The 24,685-nt window shown below is 34.8% G+C and overlaps 2 protein-coding genes across 2 annotated transcripts; both read left to right on the top strand.

Annotated features, from left to right (window-relative positions):
• The first annotated feature begins 4,401 nt into the window (after positions 1 to 4,401).
• On the top strand, positions 4,402 to 4,941 carry LOC121242173. The gene has a single exon (XM_041140069.1). The coding sequence runs from the start codon at positions 4,402 to 4,404 to the stop codon at positions 4,939 to 4,941; it is 540 nt and encodes a 179-aa protein (XP_040996003.1).
• Positions 4,942 to 15,307: 10,366 nt separating this feature from the next.
• On the top strand, positions 15,308 to 17,062 carry LOC121243060 (uncharacterized protein At4g06744-like). The gene has a single exon (XM_041141122.1). The coding sequence runs from the start codon at positions 15,342 to 15,344 to the stop codon at positions 16,746 to 16,748; it is 1,407 nt and encodes a 468-aa protein (XP_040997056.1). The 5' UTR covers positions 15,308 to 15,341; the 3' UTR covers positions 16,749 to 17,062.
• The last annotated feature ends 7,623 nt before the right edge of the window (positions 17,063 to 24,685 follow it).

Raw genomic sequence — 24,685 nt, forward strand, 5'->3', positions numbered from 1 at the left:
CCCTAAGCATCCTATTGTTTCTTCTCCCCCAGCCCAACTCTCTCTCTCTCTCTCTCTCTCTCTCCCTTTGTTATGATCCTATCATGATGCAGCATCATCTGTTGGAGAGTATCGTGGCCTGCAACGTAGCGTTTTGATGAGGAGGGAAGAAATATCGTGATCTGAAATGTAGTGTTTTATTTCTATTACGAATGTGTAATATGCAGCGTTTGGTATCTATAAACCAAACAGTGCGTTTCTATCATTTACTGTCATTTATGTTCTTGCAGTACGGGTTATTTTATCTTGCCTGTTGGTTTGTTATGGACGCGGGGTACATGGGAAAGGGGCACAGTGAGTGAAAGAGAGAAAGGAATCTAAGTCTGTTGTTGAGTGTCCTGAAGGAAGAATCCCCTCGAAGAATTCTAGCGTGACTATCTAATACTATTTTCGTATTTTCATCTTCTTTTTTCATGTGTTCATCTCTTTTACATTTTATCAAATACATTGCATGCATACTACATTTCCAACACAACAGCCCACCTTCAAGTCTATCACATTTCCTTACTACAACACAGTAAGATTCACGAGGTTCATAACAGCCTTTGGGTTTCTTTTCCCTCTGCCTTTGCTATCTTTTCTATCTCCAGTTGTAGCACCAAGCCATGCCATGACTATGACCTTGTTTAGGAACACAAGTATTTTCATATATTTTTAGATATTTTTCTGATATTTTCTTTTTTTAAATATTACTCAAACACAAAATAATTTTTAATTTCAAATTTTTAATTTTTTCATCTAATCATTATCTAATTATTATTATAATTTTCTCAAACTCTTCAACAAAATACAAAAAATAATAAAAAAATTCAAATCTCAAAATAAAAATAATTATTTTTACCGTCGATCGTCATGACAAAGACGAACCAAACAAAACAAAACAAAAATGTGATAGAATATATATAAATATATATATATATACATATATTAGCATGACTTTAGAGAGTCGTTTTGTGACGCATCTGTTCCCACGTCACCAAAGGTGTATTATATATTGCACTTTGGAATTTTTTTCATTTCCTCTTTGAAAGGGAAAAAAAACCAATCGATGAGATAGAATAATTTTAGATAAAAATTAAAAGTTGAATAAAATATTATTAGAATATTATTTTATAATATTATTATTATTTAAAAATTTAAAAAATTGAATTATTTATTATATTTTTTATAAATTTTAAAAAAATTATAATAATAAAATGAGATAATATAAGATAAAATTGTTTATGTATGAAAAATGTACCTTATAAGCCATGCTCTTGATGACCAGGAGAAACACGAAGTCAAGAAGATTTAATAATTAAAATTATAAGGAAAGTGAACCAAAAGCTGGAAATAATTCCCATCTACTTTTTTTGCTTTTCCATCTCATGTTCAGAAATTTTCTTCAGGACCTTCATCTGCATGCAACTAACACATGATGCTTTGATCGATGTTGCCGACGCGCGATTAATAATGCTAGCTTTACGATTACACGGATGATTCTCTACTTCTTCTTTTCCATCTCAAATTATTTTTTTTATTATTATTGATTTATTGAGAATGAGAGGGCATGAGCTTCCAACATTATATCAATTAGTATTAATTTAGTACATGGATTAGTTTACAGGGACAAAAAAGTACTGACGGATTTGGGAAATTTTCTGTGGGGCTAAGCTGTAATATTAAGATAAATACATAGAGATAATTACTACAAAGATAGTTTAAGATGTAGAAGATATATATAATATTAGAGTTTTGTTATATACAAACAAGTTTACGTACCAATCTGCATACTAATATTATTATCTTCATATTTCAAATTTAAATTAATATTATTTTTAATAAAATCTACTTTCTGACCAATTATATTAAATAGATGTGCATATTAGTACGTAAAATCACTTACAATTAAATTTTTCCGTAATATTATCAAATACTTTTTTTTCCCTTTTTCCTCACTTTTTATAACTATATATGTTACTTATTGAAAGTTTATTGTGAGATTACGTGAATCATAAATAATAATAATAATAATAATTTAAAATATGGTAAACTCTCCCACCTTAAGAGTGTCATGTCATGCATTAAATATGTTTGCAATAAAATAATTCCTCCTCCTAACAGTACATAATATGGAGGCCCGACATAGCCTTTGTTCTCATGTGTACAAAATATGCTACGTACTCGCTCTTCATGCGGTCGAATTCAACTCATGTCATAATTGAGTTCTACGCTCATTCTTTATAAGATGGAGTACATCTTCCGTCATAATCGAGCTGCGCGCTTGTACCTTACATGATAAAGAACATATTTCACTAAGTGATATAAGAGGATTCAAGTCAGATGATTGAGTTATCAGACTACATGTTGACTATGCTGAAATACCTTGAGGTGGAAGATCAGTACAAAAAAGGTAGGAGATCGTGATCTTTCCTTGATTGAGACAATTTTAGACACGTTTCGATATTTTGGTCTTAACTTTGGTTACGGGTATTAGAATCGTGCATATGATCGTAATTCAGAAAGCTCTTTTTGGCGCACACGTCGTAGACACTTAGCTATGCTATGTGTGCATCATTTTCGAGACAAAAGTCTAATATTTTTCCCATTGATTTTCTATTTTTAGTTATTTTTTTGTCTTTTATGGCAATATTTCATTTACTGTTTTGGTTGTGATTTTGAACTCGATTTGGGCCAGATCTTTGACAGATTATTTCTTTTATTACGTATTTAATTTTGGCGTAATCATTGAGATTTTGCTATTTTTAGTAAAATTCTGATACAGTTGATTTTCAACTATTACAACCAGACTTATGAGTTTATTTCGTCATTCTTGAATATTGATAATTTTGAATTGAACATCAAATGTATTTTCTCTGTGTTTTTGGGGGCGATTCTCTTGTCTTCTTTCCTATGAATTATCTGTTGAAACTAGCTTGCACAATTATCGCTATTTTGCCTTGCGTCAGTTAGTATCAGATCTTTAGCATCTTTCCTGGGGTGATTCTCATCAGTTTTCATGGCTAGTGGTCGTGTTCATGGTTGTTGTGGGTAGGTTCCGAACAAGTAAATCTTGCACCATGATCGAAGAGTTCAAAATGTGATGATTGAAGATTTGCAGACACAAGTTACAGAGTTAACTCGACGTCTAAAGGCATAGAATTTCGGCAATCGTGACATGGAAGATCACGATTCTGATTCCAGTTTTGAAAGCCCATATCACCAACGTCCTTTATACCAGGAGTACCATGGTCGGGAGGAACGTCATGGGGACCTCAGCTTCCGAGTGGATCTACCCGAGTTTTCTGCTACGTTACAGGCTAAAGAGTTCATTGATTGGTTGCATGAGGTGGAGCGGATTTTTCACTATAAGGAGGTTCATGATCGTGTTAAAGTGAAACTGATCGCCATCAAACTCAAAGGTAGAGCATCTGCATGGTGGGAGTAGTTGAGGCAATCACGAGACAAGCATGGCAAGGCCAAGATTACTGATTGGGAGAAGATGAAGAAGAAGATGATGAAGGGTTACTTCCTTCCCTTCGGCTATATTCAATCTCTGTTCTAGCGACTTCACTCGTTAAGGCAGGGCACAAGATCGGTTGATGATTACATTGAAAAATCTTATCAATTGATAGCCCATAATGATCTATCTGAGATGAAAAAGCAGTTGGTGGTGTCGTATTTGGGAGGATTGCGGCAATCCCTACAGGATGTCCTTAGCCTTCACTCGTTGTGGACAGTTTCTGAAGCATACCAGAGTGCACTTGTCGTAGAGAAGCAACAGAACAGGAGGCCAGTGATCAGAAGCGATCAAAATAATCGAGCAGTTTGCCCTCAAGAACCTCATCCCGCCCAGCAGCCATTGCAGGGTCAGAGTTCTAACTCTAATATTAGATGTTTCAGGTATGGTGAATAAGGGCATAGAGCGACTGAATGCAAGAAGCCTGCTAATCAAAAGGGCAAAACTCTTCTAATTGAGGAAGATGTGGAAAAAGAAATTGAGGCAATTGGAGAGCCTGTGTATGATAATGATAAGGATGGAGACGTATTGTAAGGTGATGGCCATGAGACCCTGGTTGTTCACAAGAGTCTACTGACTCCCAAGGGTGATTCAGGGGACGATTGGTTGAGAACCAATATTTTCCAAACGACCTGCACAGTTCAGATAAAGTCTGCAAGATGATCATTGACAGTGGCAGTTGAGAGAACGTGGTTTTTGAATAAGTTGTCCAGAAATTACAGTTGAAGACAGATCGTCATCCTAAGCCATACAAATTGTCATGGCTGAATAAAGGTAGTGAGGTAACAGTATATAGGCGATACCTAGTGTCTTTTTCGATTGGCATAAAATATTTTGATAATACTTTGTGTGATGTCGTATCTATGGATACTTGTCATGTATTGTTAGGCAAGCCTTGGCAGTATGATTGTAGTGTTGTTCACGATGGGCGAAAGAATACATATTCCCTTAGTATTAAGGGGAAGAAGATTGTGTTGGTACCTCATCAGGAAGGAATCACTCCTACCCCAGTAGGCAATAATACTAACATTCTCTCTATGTCCAAATTTTTAAAAGAGATTGAGCGGAAAGTTGTGATTTATGCCCTGTTGCCTTATGGGAATAGTGTAGTAGATGTAAGCCCAGATTTACCAGCAGAGGTGCAGCAGTTGCTAGCAGAGTTTTCTAACCTGATGCCAAAAGATCTTCCTCTTGGGCTACCACCTATGAGGGATATTCAGCATCAGATCAACCTTGTTCCGGGTTCTAGTTTACCAAACCGACTTGCGTATGGTCTTAGTCCCAAGGAATCTGAAGAGTTGCAACACCAAGTGGTAGAGTTATTGGAGAAGGGCTACATCCGTGAGAGCATGAGCCCCTATGCAATCTCTACCCTACTAGTATCGAAGAGAGATGGTTCCTAGGATATGTGTGTTGACAGCCGAACGATCAACAGAACCACAGTGAAGTACAAGTTTCCCATTCCACGCCTAGATGACATGCTGGATCAACTGTCCGGTTCTAAGGTCTTCTCAAAAATTGACTTTAAAAGCAGATACCACAAGATCAGAATAAGACCTGGAGATGAGTGGAAGACTGCGTTTAAAACGCAGCAAGGGTTGTATGAATAGATGGTCATGCCTTTTGGGCTGTTCAATGCGCCCAGTACATTCATGAGGTCTATGCATCAGGTTCTACGGCCTTTTATGGGGAGGTTCATTGTAGTTTACGTCAACGGTATCCTCATCTATAGTCTTACATGGGCATCACACTTTAATCATCTCCAAGCTGTTCTTGATATGTTGAGAACAGAGCGCCTGTTTATCAATCAAAAGAAGTGTTCTTTCTTTACTACTTATGTAACTTTTCTTGATTTTGTTGTGTCTATTGATGGTGTTCATGCATTTCAGTCAAAAATAGATGCGGTCTTGGGGTGGCTTAAACCTAAAACCTTGCATGATGTTAGGAGTTTCCATGGATTGGCGTCCTTTTACCGTTGGTTCATCAAAAACTTTAGCACTCTGATTGCTCTTATTACAAAGTGCCTCAAGGGACATGACTTCCAGAGGTCTAAGGAGGGAGAGGTCAGTTTTCAATTGGTCAAGCAGAAGATGACAGAGGTGCCAGTTTTAGCACTTCTAGATTTTGACAAGGTGTTTGAAGTCAATTGTGATGCATATGAGATTGGCATTGGCGGTGTTTTGAGTTAGGAGAGATGACCCATAGCCTTTTTTAGTAAGAAGCTGTCAGGGGCGAAAAAGAATTATTCCACTTATGACCTGGAGTTCTATGCCATAATTTAGTCCTTGAAACATTAGCATCACTACCTGGTGCAGTGAGAGTTCATTCTTGTTACCGATCATGAGGCCCTGAAGTACATCAATGGCCAGCACAAGTTGAGCAGGCGAGATGCTAAATGGGTGGCCTACTTGCAAGAGTTCACATTTTCATTGAGGCACCTATCAAGAAGTCTGAACCGTGTAGCAGATACCCTTAACCGTCATACGTTAGTCCTCACCAGCATGACCACCAGAGTTGCAGGATTTGAGGTTTTCAGTAACATGTTTGCAGTAGATCCTTCGCTTGGGAGGATATTTCGGGAGGTAACTGATGGTCAACTAAATAATTTTGTTTTGCATAATGGTTATTTATTTCATGGATTGCAGTTGTGCATCCCAGATTGTTCACTAAGGTAGCAGATTATTAGTGAACTTCATAGCGAGGATCATTTTGGGAGAGATAAGACGTTGGCCCTTGTTTCCTCTAATTATTATTGGCCCAAACTAACTAGTGATGTGGCTCATTATGTGGAGCAATGTTATGTATGTCAACAGTTCAAGGGGGTTCTCACCAATGCAGGCTTGTACACCCCTTGCCTATTCTTGAAGCTCCTTAATGTCAGTATGAACTTTGTGCTGGATTTATCCCGATCCCAACGATCCATAGATTCTATTTTGGTTGTGGTTGACAAATTTTTCAAGATGGTCCATTTTGTAGCTTGCAAGAAAATAATGGATGCTGCTTGGATCGCTAATCTTTACTTTAAGGAGATTGTTCATTTACATTGTGTTCCCTGGTCAATCACTTCAAATCGTGATACCAAGTTCATGAGCCATTTCTAGAAGAGCTTGTGGGAGAAACTGGGGACAAAGTTGAATTTCAGTAGCACCTACTGTAACACCCCGTATTTTAATGTATTTTTACTGAAGGATTATTTTTAATAATTCAAAAATTTATTCTCTTATTTTATAATTATCGGATATTTTAAATGGGTTATTTTATTATCTTTAAATTGTGAAAATTAAATTGTTATGTTTTCTTAATATTTATTTATTATTATACATTTAAATTGTTCTTCTTTTAAATTAATTGATTGCGGGATTTAATTATTTTATTTTCATTGTATCATTACGTTTAAATTATTTTAATTGATTTGTTGTTTTAAAATCATCTTCGTTGGATCATTTTTTGTGACCCAAGAGGTGAGGATTGGACTTCATTTCTTTTCCCCCACTTTTCTTTTTCTCTTTTTCTTTCCTTTTTTCTTTTCTTTCCGATGCATTCCCTTTCCCCCCGCGCGACACCTTTCTCTCCCACTCTTCCCGTGCGTCCGTGTCTCCCTCACCCAAACCACCGCAGTTGCGCAGCCGTGTGCGACACCGCCCCTCCCATCAGCTTCCCCATTGGCTGGCGACCACCTCCCTCCGTTTCCAGCTCCTCCATCGCTGCCGATAGCGCCCACGCACCACACCAAGCCATGGCTCTCTCTTCACTCCAGTGCCGCCGTCGCGCCACCTCCGGCCACCATTTCTTCACCACTTCATCCTCGACCTCCTAGCAACCCAATGGACTCAACCCCAGCTCCGATCCGTCACCGATGAAGCCTATCTATCTCCATTTCCGATTTGGACATCTTTGGCCTAAAACCACCCTTTGCGCCCCCACCCACGGCCAACCACCACCACCACTAGCTTCACCGACATCCCTAAGCCCTACCCTATCAATTTCGGGTCTTGAATTGTCTCCATTCAAAAGTGAGTTTTTGAGACCCACAGCCACAGTGTATTTTACACTGTTACGTTGTTGTGTCGCCACATTTTGCAGCTCCATGATCCTTCAAAAATTATTATATAGCACTGTAAGTATTTTTTCCAAATAACTATCGTGATTTAAATATATTTTTGCACTAACTCATATTATTGTGATCTGGTTGAACATGTCGGACTGAGTCCGAGAAGTTCGGGGGTCGGATTGATTGTGGACGGAGTTGTGTGTTTGGTTGGTATTGTGAATTGTTGGTTGTTGGTTTTGGTGTTGTTCATGTACATGGCATCTTGCACGCATGATCATGTTTGTAAAGGAAATTGAGTTTTCGTGTACATGCATTCATGTTCATGTGTTTCATGAAAACTGAGTTTTTATGTGTTAAAGGATTTTGGGTGCGTGTGTATCACGACCCCAAGCCGAGATGGGGTATTATCTCGGTGGAGCTCTTCTAGTCACTCAGGAGCGGAATATACTGAATGACGTCCCCTAGATTGTCGCTGGGCGACGATGGGATTGGACTAGATGGTCTCGTGCCGACTCTGTGGCCCATTTGCTGGCGGGGGCTAGAGGATGCTTGGCCACGAACACGCTGGGCGCGAAACTGGGCATCGTTCGTTGGGTAATGGGTGCTTGGCCACTAACGCATTGGGCGCGGAACTGAGTATCGCTACGAAGCCAAGACGTGCGGATGATCCCTAGGGAAGATCATGGTGCATTGGTTAATGGAATAATGGGCTGTTTTCTGAGAAAATAGCATGCGTTGATTAAAAGGTTTTTATGTTATTCATTTTTTGGAAAAATGAGGTTTTATTGATTTGGGTCATTTTCTGGGAAAATGACGGAGTATTATTTTTGGGCCAAAATGAGATTTTGGCGTGTGTTGAAAATATCTATTTTCGGAAAAATAGTATTTTTGGATCTAATGCATATTTCATCATATGCATGCATGTTGGTCACATTAATGTATTTTTATCTCGTAGTTTTTTGGTCTATACTTACCTGAGGTACCATTTTGTGGTAACATAGATTTTGATGCAGATGAAGCTGAGGGTGAGCCTGAGGATTCGGCTCCTCCCGAGGAGTGATCTGGGATCACTCGTTTTGGTTTGAGACTTGTAAAATATTTATTTTGGATGACTGTATAATTTTTAAACCTTTTTACTGATTGTTTAAATTGTATTAACCATTCTGGTACTTAGTTAACTTAATTATCCGCTGCGTTGTTTATTGTACATTATTCTATGTACACACACTTGGCACTATCGTTGGGATGTGTGACCCTGTTGTCACCATCCTAACGTCTCGATTTCCGTGTCTCCTTACATGGGGGTCGGGGGCGCCACATCTACCATCCCTAAACATTTGGTTAGACAGAGGTGGTGAACTAGAATTTGGGCAATCTTTTGAGGAGTTTGGTTGGAACTAAGCCAAAGTAAAGGGATCGGGCTCTTCCCCAAGTAGAATTCGCCTATAACAAATCTAAGAACAGAACCACACGGTTGAGTCCATTTGAGATTATCTATATCCAATGTGTTAGACTTAGCCTCCATTCCACGTGTAGGTCATTTGAATCACAAGACAGATGAGATGGCAGAACATCTTAGAGGCATCCATGATCAAGTGAAGTTGGCCATTCATGAGAGCAATGTCAAGTACAAGGTTCAAGTAGATAGTCATCATCGCTAGGTACTTTTTGATGTTGGTGATTTTGTTTGGGCAATATTAACTCGTGATCGTTTTCCTGTTGGCGAGTATAATAAGTTTAAAGAGCAAAAGATTGGACCATGTGAGATCCTACAGAAGATCAATGATAATGCCTACAGGTTACGCCACCCCAGACATTTGAAGACTTCTGATGTATTTAATGTGAAACACTTGAGCCCTTATTTTGTGGACCCTGATGAAACTACAATGAACTCGAGGACGAGTTCTTTCCTACCAAGTGCGATTGATGCAAGAGGACCCGAGTCAGATGATGCGGAGTTGTCAAACTGCATGTTGACTGTGATGAAATTCCTTGAGGTGACAGATCAGCACAAAAAGGGCAGGAAATCGTGATCTTTCCTTGATTGGGACAATTTTGGACACATTTCAATATTTTGTCAATAACTTTGATTACGGGTATCAAAATCGTGCATATGACCCTAATTTGGAAAGCTCTTTTCGGCGCGCATGTTGTGGGCACCCAGCTATGCTTGGTGTACATCATTTTCAAGATCAAATTCCATTATTCTTCTGATTTCCTATTTTTATTCATTTTTTACCTTTTATGGCAATATTTCATTTACTGTTTTGGAAGTGATTATAAACTCGATTTGGGCTAGATTTTTTACAGATTATTTATTTTATTACGTATTTAATTTTGGTATGATTAATGAGATTTTGCTATTTTTGGTCAAATTCTGGTACAGTCGAATTTCAACTATTACAACCCAGCTTGTAGGTTGATTTCGTCATTCTTGAATATTGATAATTTTGTATTGAACATAAGAGGCAATATTAATAATTTTGAATTGAACGTAAGAGGCGTTTTCTCTGTATTTTTTGACGATTCTCTTGTCTTCTTTCCTATGAATTATCTGTTGAAACTAGTTTGCAGAATAATCGTTATTCTGTTTGGCGTCACTAAGCCAAGCCTCGTGCTCACACTCTATGTTGTCGAGTCTATCTCTTGCTCATGAGCTCCGCGCACACACTCTATGTGGTCGAGCCTATCTCCCGCTCACCTCGCCTAGACGAGACCCGCACTAGAACTTCACATGGTCGAGCCCATCTCCCACCTAATCTCGCGCTCAGAAATCTTTGCTTCTTACTGTGAGAGGAACGAATAACTAGGGACTAGCACCCAGAATTTATTTCCCTACGGAATTTGGCGGATTATTTCGTTTGGATATTTTATCTTTAAAGATTCTCAAGGTCTTTGTTGGAACAAATTATCCTTAAGAATCGCGGACAACTATAAGGGATAAAATATAACAGCCTTATGGAATTTCATAGGCCCAGCCCAATGGGGGACTCATCAGGAGGGAAGAATAAGAAGAGAATGAATGGACAAAAGGCTGAGGGAGTAGAGAGTTTCAGGAGGAAAATGGAGGAAGTGATATAAAATAAAGAGGAATTGACATAAGGTAAAAGGAACAGGACGTAAAGCAAGGGCAAAAGATAAGATGGAACGAGACGATGTTAGAGACTTTTGGCCAAACTTCTCTTAAGGGCTTCTTCAACCTCACGATAGGAGTTCCAGTAGCAATAAGTACACTAGAAGATAGACATCCAATATTCTATTGTATAGTGGGGATGAGAGACCATGAGAGACTATAAAACAAATATATTATAGTGGACTCTTCCTTCTCTAAATCTTGTGGACGTAGACCCAGTGCATAACTACATAAATCTTGTCTCTCTCTTTATTTTCTCTGGATTTATTTACTATTCACCATCATGGATGTATGCACCGATATCGTACAGCTGCACCGGACTACTGTCGGGAGTTTCACACCACACCGGTCGAGGCCCGAACAACCTCAACAGGATCGAGAATGGATATTTCTTCCCTTCCGACCTATTGTGCTGTTTTTAAACATTAACAATTGTAATATCTAAATTTTATATTTTATGGATTTCAGGTTAAAAGGATTCGCTCACCTCCAGGGTACGAGTCAAGACAATATACCACTATAATTCTCCTTCTCGTAACTCTCCACAACGGCCAATGAATCTCAATTGTCAATTGGCTTGCTCTTATTCAATTTTGCATGTAAATAAAAACTTCAGCTATGCTTGAAGACAATGTACTAGTCCTAATTAATTTGTTATGTAATCTTATAAAAATGTTTAATAAAATAATATAATGACAATATGTGAATTATACCTGCATATTGAACAACTCTCAATTCGTTTCTCTTAGATATTGCATCTCAAAGCACTCTACCATTAATCTTTACAAGTGGCTAAAGTATTGAAAAATTGCGTATCTTGTGAGGATAAACGTAGTACATATATATATCATGTGCAGATTTCTCCCTTTCTGTTGTGGTATATATATAAGGTTTATCTTCTAAAGACACTCCAACCTAATTGATATATATGTTTGTGTGTGTGTTCGTTCCGTCTAATGCACATACATAGTAATTCTTATCGACAAAGAACATAAGATAAATGAGCAGTCATATAAATATTGCATGATAAAAATATTAGGAAAAGCTGCTTTTTTGTGTACTTTAAATTGTTGTGGTTTATTTCTTACAAAATTTGCTTGTAACCATAGAACCACCGCGCATGTAATACATTTTCAAGTGCCCACAAATATATATATATATATATATATATATATATATATTTGTATAGTTTCTTCTAAACGCCTAAATTGGTATTTTCCTAAGAAGCCTAATAATTGAAAAGTCCTATATACTAACAAGAAATAAAATGACATCCAAATAAAACATGGACACTCATGAAACCACTTCATAGTTCGTATATTTTGTCAAGTGTGACATTGTATGTTGAGTTGAATTAAGTTTTTTATAAATAGTAGTGAGTTGAGATGGTAGAGTGAGTTTTGTAGGAGTGTACTGTATTTGTGGAGTCCTTTTAATTGAATAAATATATTTTTATAATAAAAATATTAATATAAAAAATTCACAATTAATCTTAATTACCTAATCATGTGATAAAATTAGCATATACTTTTGAAGTTTGAGATTTTTGTTCTGATATATGGCCACGGTTCTTCATCAATCCCATACCATTATTTTCAGCTGACATGGCAGATCGACCCTGGCGAAGATCACGAAACGAACCAAACAAAACAAAAATGTGACAGAAATATATATTATTTCTTAGCATGACTTTATAAGAGAGTGGTTTTATGACGTACGCATTTGTTCCCACGTCACCAAAGGTACTGTATTAATTATGTATTGCACTTTGGAATAATTTTGTCCATTTCCTCTTTGAATGAAAAGACTTATAAGCCATGCTCTTGATGACTAGGAGAAACACGAAGTCAAGAAGACTTAAATAATTAAAATTATAAGGAAAGTGAACCAAAAGCTGAAAATAATTCCCTTCTACTTTTTTGCTTTTCCCTTCTCATGCATGTTCAGCAATTTTCTTCAGTAGTACCTCGTGAAAGCAAGCAACTCATGACGCTTGCTTTGATCGATGTTGCCGACGATCGATTAATAAAGAGAGTTTACGAGAGACTACAAAATAAATATATTAATAATATGAGGATAAACGTAGTATATATATATATATAGTAATGTTATATATAATCGTGGAATGTATAAATATTATTTTGAAAAAGAGTGAGGTCTACTATTAAAAAATTAATTTCTTTTTATGTAGATCTCATATTTATTTACTTTTTTCAAAACGACTGCGCGACGCTTACACACTCACGACTGCAAGTATCATTACTCATATATATATATATATATTATATATATATATATCAAGATGCTTTGTTATCATCTGTCACTTTCTATAGGCTGTCGGTGGTCGTCCCAAGTATCACATATCTTCCTGCTCACTGAGTTCCTGCTTGCAGCAGTATGCGGAAAAAAATATGAAAATGAAAAAAGAAAGAAGTAGAGAATCATCCCTGTAATCGTAAAGCAAGCTAGCATTATTAATCGCGTGTAAAGGGGAGTGAGAAAAAAAAAAAGATTATTTTAATAAAATAGAAAAAAAAATAAAGAGTGAGATGTAAAGAATTTTTAAAAGATGAGTAAAATTCTAAAAAAATAAAAAATATTTTTTTTTTAATTAAATTATGGAAAAATTTAGATAGAAGCTAACCATAATTCTCTAAAGTGGGAATGGCTTTATTCTCCGTGGAGTTTTTCTTCGTCTAAAAGCCCGTTTAGATTGAGAGATCAGATTATATCAACTGATGTCATTATTATTTATAGATTTTAATTTATAAATTTATTATTATTTATAAATAATTTTAATTCATTCTATCACATTTCATCTAATCTAAATAATATTTTTATCTATTTATTTATATTATCTTCTTTACTTTCTTTTTATTTAAAGCTGTAGGTATGCAAGGCTGTCGGTGGTAGTCCCAATGATCACGTATGTTCCTGCTCACTGAGTTTCTACTCGGGGTTGATTGTTTGGAAATAGATATTATCTATTATAAAATTAAATGAATATTATCTATTTTTTTAAATATAATTTAAATATAAATATTTTTAAACTAATTATTACAACTCTATCAAATTTTTAAATTTAAAATAATTCAATTTTATTACATTTTTAAATAAAAATAATATTATAAAAATATATTTTAACAATTATTTTATTATTATTTATAAATTATTTTATTATTATTTATAAAATTTTAATCTCAGCTAACTCAAACAACCAGTCATGAGTACAATGATCCAGTACCTTTATTCTCCCAAGTCTTTTTCCTCGTCTAAATATTTTTATCCATGTGTTTATATTATCTTCTTTACTTTCTTTTTATTTAAAGTCGTAGGTGCTACCTTTTTGCTTTGCTGTCTTCCTCCAGATGCCTCTGGAACCTCTGATTAGCTGCTTTATCTCTACTCTGCCAGGAAAAGAACAGAATACACAGCATCATTATCCAATTACGTACTGACACATATATATACGTTAAAAGCACAAGCACTTGAACTATTTCTAATATATATATATCAAAGCAGGGTTTTGGATTGGTCCACTGCTTTCTTTTTTGGGTGGAGAGTCTGAGACCCCCTCTTTTATTAATTTGTACATAAAGAACAGCCAAAATCACGTGGAAGGGTTTTTGTAAGATTTTTTTTTTTTTTTTTTTTTTTTTTTTTTTTTTTTTTTTTTTTTTTCCTTCTGTTACTCCGGGAGGAGTAGAATCCAAGACCAAGAACTCAATTTTTAAAGATTTAGATGTAATGCCATAAGGATATGCATTTGGAGTTTTTGTAAGATTGACTGAAATGAAATGCATTATGATTTTGTATTCATGTCTGTGATTTGGGTCACTAACATATGTCATTGAATGCCATGAATTGATTTGGTAATGTTGCTTCATTAGTTTCATGATCAAATATTGCTTAATACAAGAAAATTAATTATTCGTAATGGGTTATTTGTTGCGAGAATGACTATTTGAGATAAGGATAAATTGAGTTTAATACAAAATAGTTATTTTCATAACAAATAACTGACTACAGATAAATTTTCTTTTTTGTATTATCTTCATGAATTGTTATCTTTATTTTCTTAAAATGTGAATGGTCGGAAAACCGAAATTGGAAAAAGAGTTTCTCTACTTTATCAGAGATGTAGTAGTCTAGTAAATGTTATGGATCCAAATACCAGAAAAGGAAAAGAACCCTCAATTCTTCCTACACTAAGTTCTACATTTCCAATTCAAGTTTTAATCTTTTCATTTTTTGAGCAGACCCCAAAGCTTTATAATTTACCTTTTATCTGCTAAGATCCTCCCAAATCGACCTAATGACTATTTATGTGAATATAAATTACTGTCAATTCGATAAAGAGACAAGTACCATTATTGCTCCCAAATGATTGTAGATTAAAGTAAAGACCCATAATGCATTTCCAATTGATCATCGAATGTTTATAGGAAAATACTACTCTTACCGCTATATTCTACCGCAGTGTGATTTTTTATTTTATTTTTTACTTCTATATATGTTGGCAATTATTTTATCAAAAGCTGATAAGGATTTATACTAAGGGCTTGACCGACACATCTATAATACTCTACTCTATAAGTAGGGAGTAGAACTGCTGCTGCATGCACAAAACTCTTCCTCTCTTCTTTCTATACTCACACATGATGACCAAGATGCTGCTTTCACTTGTTTCAGCTCTGTTCATCCTTTGCTGCTTTTTCTCGCACGGATATGCCCAACCTGGTAAATGTCCCCCAGCACGAAGATGTCCTCTAATATCTCCCCCACCTCCTCCGAATCCTTTTCCTCGTATCCGTCCTCGACCTCCTTTGTACCCTCCATCCCTCAATCTTATGCCGCGTCGCCCGCCAAACAATCCCGGGCCATTGTCCAACAGAGCTAGGATTCTGTTCATCACTCAGGAGCTCAAAAGAAACATCACTTACGACCCTCAAAACTACACCCGCACTTGGGTTGGCAACAATTACTGCCTCTTCAAGGGCTTCTATTGCGATACCGTGCCGGACTTGAACATCACCGGACTTGCTGGCATTGTCTTCAATGGTGCAAGATTTGGGGGTCGCTTCTTGAACTTCTATCGCTTTATCCGCAATTTGCCCGACATTGCTATCTTCCATGCTAACTCCAATAACTTTACCGGCGTAATCAACCGGAACATCAACCAGTTGCGCTACTTGTACGAGCTCGACTTGAGTAACAACAAGTTCCCCGGAGGATTCCCGTCAAGTGTCATCGGCGCCACCAACCTAACCTTCGTGGACCTTAGGTACAACACCTATGCCGGGGCAGTCCCGGCTCCATTATTCAACATCGACACGGACGTTTTGTTCATCAACAACAACGGCTTCAATCAAACAATTCCAGCCACATTGGGGAACACGCCGGCACTGTTTCTCACCCTTGCCAACAACAAGTTCGCCGGAACAATCCCTCGCAGTATTGGCCGGGCTTGGAACACCCTACTCGAGGCTCTGTTCTTGAACAACAGATTGACCGGTTGTCTCCCTTTCGAAATCGGGTATTTGATCAAGGCCACCGTGTTGGACGTGGGGGGAAATATCTTGACAGGGCCAATACCGCAGTCATTCGGGTGCCTGGCAAAACTGGAGTTACTCAACCTGGCGCATAACGAGTTCTACGGGACGATTCCCGAGTCCTTGTGCAGACTTCCGAATGCGTACAACTTTTCGCTATCGTACAATTACTTCAGCCAAGTCGGGCCAGCCTGCAGGAGGTTGATAAGGGCAAGGAGGCTTGACGTGAGGAGGAACTGCATTATAGGGCTACCGCAGCAGAAGTCTGCTGCAGAGTGTTCACGTTTCTTCTCGAGGCCTAGAAGCTGCCCACGAGAGAGTACTTTCAACGTCGTTCCATGCAGACTACGTACTGCTTCTTCGGCTTTCGAGGAAGAGGAGGAAGATGAAGATGGTGTGATTATCCCTACAATCGATGAAATGACCCCTCCTTCCCCGAAAACCTACTCTGCACTCGTGAATCCTCACCATTGATAATCTGATCATGGTATATATGTATGCGCGTACATAGTGAGTCAGATCGTGAACTAAGGAATAAAGTTATGATCATGAAAGGGATCATCAGGTTCTCTTTTAACTAGTTTATGTCATGTTTTCTAGCTACGTCAATGTCGTAAGTGAGCTCATCTTCGATGTAATTTTTCTCCTTTTTGGTGAATGTTGCAGGGAAGCTCGTGTTCTATGCTCCTATTCCTTTTTTTCTTTTTCTTTTTTTAATCTTTCAAAATTGGAATATTATGGCAGTCTCGTTTGTAATTCAGTTCACCAACTTCACGTTGGCTTTGTGTGTAACTTTGTGTTTGGGTAGGTTTAATACAAAATGATTTTTCTCTACTCATCTAGTCTAATTATTACAATTTTATTAAATTTTTACATAAAATATAATAATCAATTCAACTTTTTTTAAATATCAAAATAATAATATTAAAAAATAATATTATAACAATATTTTATTTAGTATTCAACTTTCCTTTCAACTCATCTCATCTCAACTCACTATTCAAACTTCCCTTTAAGCTATATTTAGAACACAAACTCATCTCAATCTATATTAAATAAATAGTTGATAGGACTAACTATTTTTTTAACTTACTTTTTTAAAGAAGGTTGAACTCATCTTAATATATTTCAAACATTTAAATATATATTTCAACCCATTTATATTTTAATATATTTTAATAAAATTCATAAAATACTATTATTTATACATCAACTCAAATCATTAAAATTATCTGAATACCATCCAAACGCAACTTTTAAATGAATGTTTATTTGTGTAAGTTGGGACAAATTTTGGACACACGTAAAATAATTTCAAGCCCTGGCACAGTTTCTCAGATCAACAAATGCCCATCAATGCGAAGGTTCGGACTACGTACCCGCTGCGCCCTAACGAAAAGACCCAACCTTATTGACCATCTTTCCTCCACTACCATCCCTCTTAACATGAATTTGAACATTGGCATGCATCTGGTTTTTTGGGGCATACAATCTTGCATTATAAGACTGCTGCTATTCAAGATCGTAGATAATATTTTAAATATATATATATATATATATATATATATATATATATCCTCTGTAAATATCTCTCTGGTAAGTGGATAATTCTTCACGTTGTGAGTCGAAGTCAAAATATTTTGATTTAGTGTGTGTGGATGTTGAAGTGAGTTGAGTTGAGTTGAGTTGTGATGATAAAATATTATTAGAATATTATTTTTTAATATTATTATTATTTTAAAATTTGAAAAAGTTAAATTATTTATTATATTTTGTATTAAGATTTAAAAAAATTATAATGATGAGTTGAGATGAGTTGAGGTGAGTTTGGTAACTAATAGAAGCCCTTAATGACTGGACAAAGAATCCTATCGTGTTTGCACAATCTCCCATGTTCATTGTCATTGAAAACTTTAGCTTACACCTTTAGCAGCAGCTGGACCCAATTGATAAAGTAATAGGTACGAGCTGGGGCTATAAATCATCATATTAATATATGTGAAAAGATTGAAAGAATCTGTCTCAACCTAATGAGTAAATGTACGTCTTGCGTCGAATTATAAAATAAATAGAATATATCATATAAAATTATGTGAATTTTTAAGTTTAATTTTGTAAAATATTTTTGTAATTATAATATTTTTTAGGCTGTATTTAAATATTAAATTGAATTGAATTGAGATGAGATAAGATGATAAAATATTATTAAAATATTATTTTTTAATATTATTATTATTTTAGAATTTGAAAAAATTGTAATGATGAGTTGAGATGAGTTAAGATAGGTTGAGAAACCAAACGAAGCATATTATTTGAAATGAACGCGATAGACATAAATAGAACTTATTTACATGTCTACAGTCCGGTTTAGATTGCAAGATTCTTTCATTTCATCTCAACTTAATATTTAGGATGTGTGTGGATGTTGAAGTGAGTTGAGTTGAGTTGAGTTGTGATGATAAAATATTATTAGAATATTATTTTTTAATACTATTATTATTTTGAAATTTGAAAAAATTGAATTGTTTATTATATTTTGTATTGTGATTTGAAAAAATTGTAATGATGAGTTGAGATGAGTTGAGGTGAGTTTGGTAACCAAATGAAGCCTTAAACACCACAAACACAAACACTTTTCAATTTTTAATTTTTAATTTTTTTCATCTAATCATTACAACTTTCTCAAGCTTACAAATAAAACACAAAAAAAAATCAACTTTTTAAATTTCAAAACATAAATAATATTAAAAAATTATATTATACTAATATTTTAACTTTATACTATTTTTATTTAATTTTTCCTCTCTCATTTTCTAAAACACTATCAAATAATTTCACTATTATTCACAAACCATTTTATTATTATTCACATATCATCTCATTTGACTATCTAAACTTGGTAAATGTCTACTAGGACATAAATTCTAAGAGTCCCCTTCTAAATATCAAATTAGGATTGAGTAAAAATCTGAAAATCTAACTCCGAATTCAGTTATGCTTCGATTCCAACAAAATGGAATCGGACTCAAATTTCTTTTTTAATTTTTCAGTAAGAGTCAGAGGTGCTCTTTTGGCTAGTGTATGTCATGTTTTCTAGCTACGTCAATGTCGTAAGAGAGCTCATTTTCGATGTAATTATTCTCATTTTTGGTGAATGTTGCAGAGGGAAGCTCGTTTCTCTGCTTCTATTCCTTTTTTTTTTTAATCTTTCAAAATTTGAATTGTTTATGTCGTGTCTCGTAGCCTGAGCTACTCCGCCCTTATAGATTGGTTCGTTCATGTTTACAAAGGAAATGAAGGCTCAAGGTGGTGGGGGATACCTCTAATTCTTAAGTTAGTTTGGGTTCCGAACTTGTGATCTATGCAAGCTTTTTAACCAATGTATATGTGTGTTTTTGCCCCCAATGAGGAGATATTTATACCTAGCAAGGGGAATCCCCTGGCAAGCTAATCGAGGTGGTGCCGCTCTGTATCCAGGCCGTGTCCTTGCCAACTCCTTATTATGTGACAAGTCATCCATGTTTGATTGTGGCAACCACTGACAGCCCTGGGTCCTTGTCGTGGAGTGCCCACCTTCTTCCTTCATTAAATGCGGCGTGGCTTTGGTCATGCACTCACACCTTCCAGGTCTTTTCTAGCCGTTGGCGCTCAGGGACCTAGATTGTCCTTGACCCTATGCGTGTGACGTGTCGGCTAGTAGACGTGTCAGACTTCCAGGCTTAGCCCCATGCCTTGCGCGTGCCACTCTGCATCTTTCTTATGGGCTTTATGGGCCGATCTTGCCCTTCATGGCCCGACCTGGGCCCTCCTATTCTCCTACCAGTCTGTCTTTAAGCTCACCCATACCACGTGGGTTGGGCTCGTTCGGTCGGGCCTATCACTGGGAACATTACCCTCACTGGAATATTGTGGCAAGTCTCCTTTGTAATTCAGTTCAACAATTTCACGTTGGCTTTGTGTGTAACTTTGTGTTTGGGAACGTTGAAATCTTCATCTACGATGACCTGCCTAACTGTTGTATTAGCTAGTTGGCTGAAGGGAGAGTAGGTTAGGTTTGGATACAAAAGTGATTTTATCTCATCACATCTTATCTAATTATTACAATTTTTCTAAATTCCTATATAAAATACAATGAAAAATTCAACTTTTTTAAATTTTAAAATAATAATAATATTAAAAAATAAAGTTATGTTTGGAACATAAACCCATCTCAATCTATCTTAAATAAATAGTTGATAGAACCTACTACTTTTTTAACTTTCTATAAAAAAGTTAAACATATCTTAACCTACTTCAAACATTTAAATACATATTTTAACCTATTTACATTTAAACACATTTTAATAATATTTATAAAATGCTATTATGCATATATCAACTTAAATCATTTGAAATTATCTCAGCATCCAAACACAACTTTAAATGATAGTTTCTTTGTGCATGTTGGGACAGGTTTTTTACACACGTTACACGTTAAACAATTGAGCGGTGCTGCTCTACTGCCCGAGTAGTACCGTTCGGTGTTACCGCTAGTTGTAAAAGTAATTTTTTTTTTATTCATATTTTTTAATATATTTAAATATTTTTTAAAAATAAAAAAAAATTTATCAATACATTTAAAATCATTTATTTTATTATTCGGTGAAAAAAAACAAAAAAATTACCGAGGGATCCGTTTGGGATGGCAGAGTAGACTTTTTCTAAACAATTTCAAGCCCAGGTCCAGTTTCTCATAGCAACACATGCCCATCAATGCCAAGGTTCGTACTACCCGCAGCCGAACGAAAAGAGCCAACGGCCTTATTGACCATCTTTCCTCCACTGCCATCCCTCTTAACAATTCGAACATTGGCATCGTGTTTTGGGGGCATACAATCTTGCAGTATACGACTGTTTACTATTTAAGATTGTAGATAATATTTAAGAAAAGAAATATTATTGGGAGAAGCTATTATTTATAGCAGTCATTTTTGTATACATTATGTGATAAAATCTACACCACACATTTCTTAAATTTAAAATTAGAAATGGATAAGAAAGAGCTGATGAGAGAGAGCGAAAATGAGAGAGAGAGAGAGCGGAGATGAGAGAGAGGACGACGAGGGAGAGACGATGAGAGAGAGGCCGAGATGAGAGAGAGTCAAGAAGAGAGAGAACTGAGATAAAAGAGAGACGATGAGGGATGAGAGAGAGAGAACTGAGATGAGAGAGAGACGATGAGGGATGAGAGAGAGACGTTGATGAGAGAGAGAGACGGGAGAGAGAGAGAAGCCGTCTGCGTTTGAAGGAAAAAAAAACAAGTGGATGAGAGGCATCCACGTAGTGTGTGTATTGTGTGCACCACTACGGTGGATGCTCTTTAACACTACTCTTAAGAAAATAGAAATATGCCCTGTGCTAGTAAGTGAAAAACTTGATCTTCTACTTTTAGGCATTAGTTTGTTTTTTGAGATAAGATGAGTTAAAATGAAAGTTAAAAGTTGAATATAATATTATTAAAATATATTTTTTTAATATTATTTTTATATTAAAACTTGAAAAAGTTAAAATATTTATTATATTTTATATAAAAATTTAAAAAAATTATAATAAATAAAATAAAATGAATTGAGAGTACTGAAAAAATAAAAGCGACCTTAATAGCAGCTGGATCCAACTGATAAAGTAAATGGGAAATTGGAATTAATAATTTAATCCACTAGGTACAAGCGGCTATCAATAATTATATATGTGAAAAGATTGAAAGAACCTGTCTCGTCCTTTTTAATGGATGAGAAAAGTTTTTAGTCATGAGAACATTTTAAAATAAAAAAATTGAAGTGGGTTGACACGTTGGGTTTTCTGTTAAATTATAAAAGAAGGGTGTAATCGATCTGGTCCGGTTCAGTTTTAGATAAAATTTAAGATTAAATCGGTATGTATCGATTTTATATTTTTTAAAACCGATTACGCACAAATTATCCTCCTAAACCGGTACTTTTGGTCTTACCGGTTTTCGGTCCGGTTCGATCCAGTTTTCCGATTTTTTTAAAATGTTTATAAAAAAAAAAAAACTGATTTAACTAGTTTGTTTATAAAAAAATTTGTTCATAGCCAGATTTGGTGATGTTCACAGGCAGGTTCTATTCGTTTATCTAACTAGTTTTATTTAGTGGATTGGATCTTTTATTCTGTAATGCATTGTAACTTTGCTATATGTTTGACAAATTCTAGACTTTTCCACAAGTCTGTACCTTAAATTTATTAATTGTTGATCATATTTAGAAAAGCTTACTCGCAATTGATTGTAAAATCTGGAAAATGATTGTAAAATCTGAAAAATCTCATGGTTCCTTAGGTTTCTATACATGTTAACCATCCACTGATCTAGGCCATTCATTTTATTCGGGCAAGTTACCTGGTGTTATTGTTAAGTTGTTAACATTAAATACTACATATACATGGACTGACTTTTACCAACAACAAAACCCAATCGGCCACAACCAATTCAACGACAAAGCCTAGGCCACAACCAACAATAACCCAATCGGCAATAACAAACACTAATAAATTTCGGATTAAAAAAAATACTCTAATATCACAAAACCCAATCAACCCAATCTGCAATCAAGATTCATAAAAATCTCAAAATCACAAAACCTAATCACAAAAATCCTAATATCACAAAAATCATAATAGGCTACTGCTAGTGTGTAATTTAAAAAAAAAAAAAAAAAAACTTACCATGGGCTGGGGGCAGATTGGCAGAGAGTTGAGAGAAGAGAGATTGAGAGCGACGAGGTCACGGACTCACTAGAGAGTGAGATACGGGAGAGTTGAGAGTGAGAGACGAAAGAGTTGAGAGACGAGAGAGTGAGAAGCGGGAGAGTTGAGAGTGAGAGATGGAGAGAGAGAGCTGCGAGTCTGCGACTGCGAGAGAGTGAGCCACCGAGCGGCGACGGAGAGAGCTTGCTACGAGAAGCGAGAGCAGAGTGAGTGACTGAGAAGTGAGAGACGAGAGAGACGAAGGGCGCCGCTGCTGCTGAGTTCAAAGTTCACGAAGTATGGAAGGAGATGAGTCATAGTGATGAGTTCACTTTAGGTTTTTCAAACATATTAAAACGGTGCCGTTTGACATTTGCCCTTTACTATTTAATTAAAATTTAATTCTTTGAATATTTTTAATGTGTTTTTTTTTAAATGATAATTAAAATTTTTATATATTTCTAATACATTTAATAGACTATAGACTATAGTGATTATAGTGATTTAATAAAACTATTATTTATTAACTATATATATTTGTAATACATTTAATATACTAAAGTCAAATATTTTATATATTAGACTATATAATATATATATATATATATATTTGTAATACATTTAATATACCATAGTCTAATAGAATTAATATTAGCCTATTAGTATAATTATATATTAGTATTAGTTATATCGATTTAGTATAACTATATTAATATAAGTATAACTATAGTTTATAGTCTACATTAAACTATTAGTATTAGTTAAATAGTTATAGACTTGTATATTAATATATCTATATAATATATTAGACTCTATAATAGTATTAATATTAGCCTATTAGTATTAGTTATAGTGATTTAGTATAACTATATTAGTATAACTATAACTATAGTCTATATTAAACTATTAATATTAGTTAAATAGTTATAGACTTATATATTAGTATAGCTATATAATATATTAGACTATATAATAATATTAATATTAGCATATTAGTATAGTTATATATTAGTACTAGTTATAGTGATTTAGTATAACTATATTAGTATTAGTATAAGTATCAGTTATAACTATAGTCTATATTAAACTATTAATATTAGTTAAATAGTTATAGTCTTATATATTAGTATAGCTATATAATATATTAGACTATATAATAATATTAATATTAGCATATTAGTATAGTTATATATTAGTATTAGTTATAGTGATTTAGTATAACTATATTAGTATTAGTATAACTATAACTATAGTCTATAGTCTATATTAAACTATTAGTATTAGGCTATTAGTTAAATAGTTATAGACTTGTATATTAGTATATCTATATAATATATTAGACTATATAATAGTATTAATATTAGCCTATTAGTATAGTTATATATTAGTAATTTAGTATAGCTAAATAATATATTAGACTATATAATAGTATTAATATTAGACTATTGGTATAGTTATAAGTTATAAGTTATATATTAGTATTAGTTATAAACTTTTAGTAAAAACTTGTAGTATTAATTATAAGTATAACTATAATCATTAGTCTATATTAGACTATTAGTATTAGTTATAAATTTTTAGTGATTTAGTATTAAAATTTTATGTAATAATTTATAAATTATAATAAGAAATTATTTCATATATGATATTATTTCATATATATAATT

The sequence above is a fragment of the Juglans microcarpa x Juglans regia genome, chromosome 8D (genome assembly GCF_004785595.1).
Source record: "Juglans microcarpa x Juglans regia isolate MS1-56 chromosome 8D, Jm3101_v1.0, whole genome shotgun sequence".
In the NCBI taxonomy this organism is placed as follows: Eukaryota; Viridiplantae; Streptophyta; class Magnoliopsida; order Fagales; family Juglandaceae; genus Juglans; species Juglans microcarpa x Juglans regia.

Excerpts from the sequence above, each read along its gene's own strand:
- LOC121242173 (XM_041140069.1), top strand. The coding sequence starts at position 4,402 with ATGGATACTTGTCATGTATTGTTAGGCAAGCCTTGGCAGTATGATTGT.
- LOC121243060 (XM_041141122.1), top strand. The coding sequence starts at position 15,342 with ATGCACAAAACTCTTCCTCTCTTCTTTCTATACTCACACATGATGACC.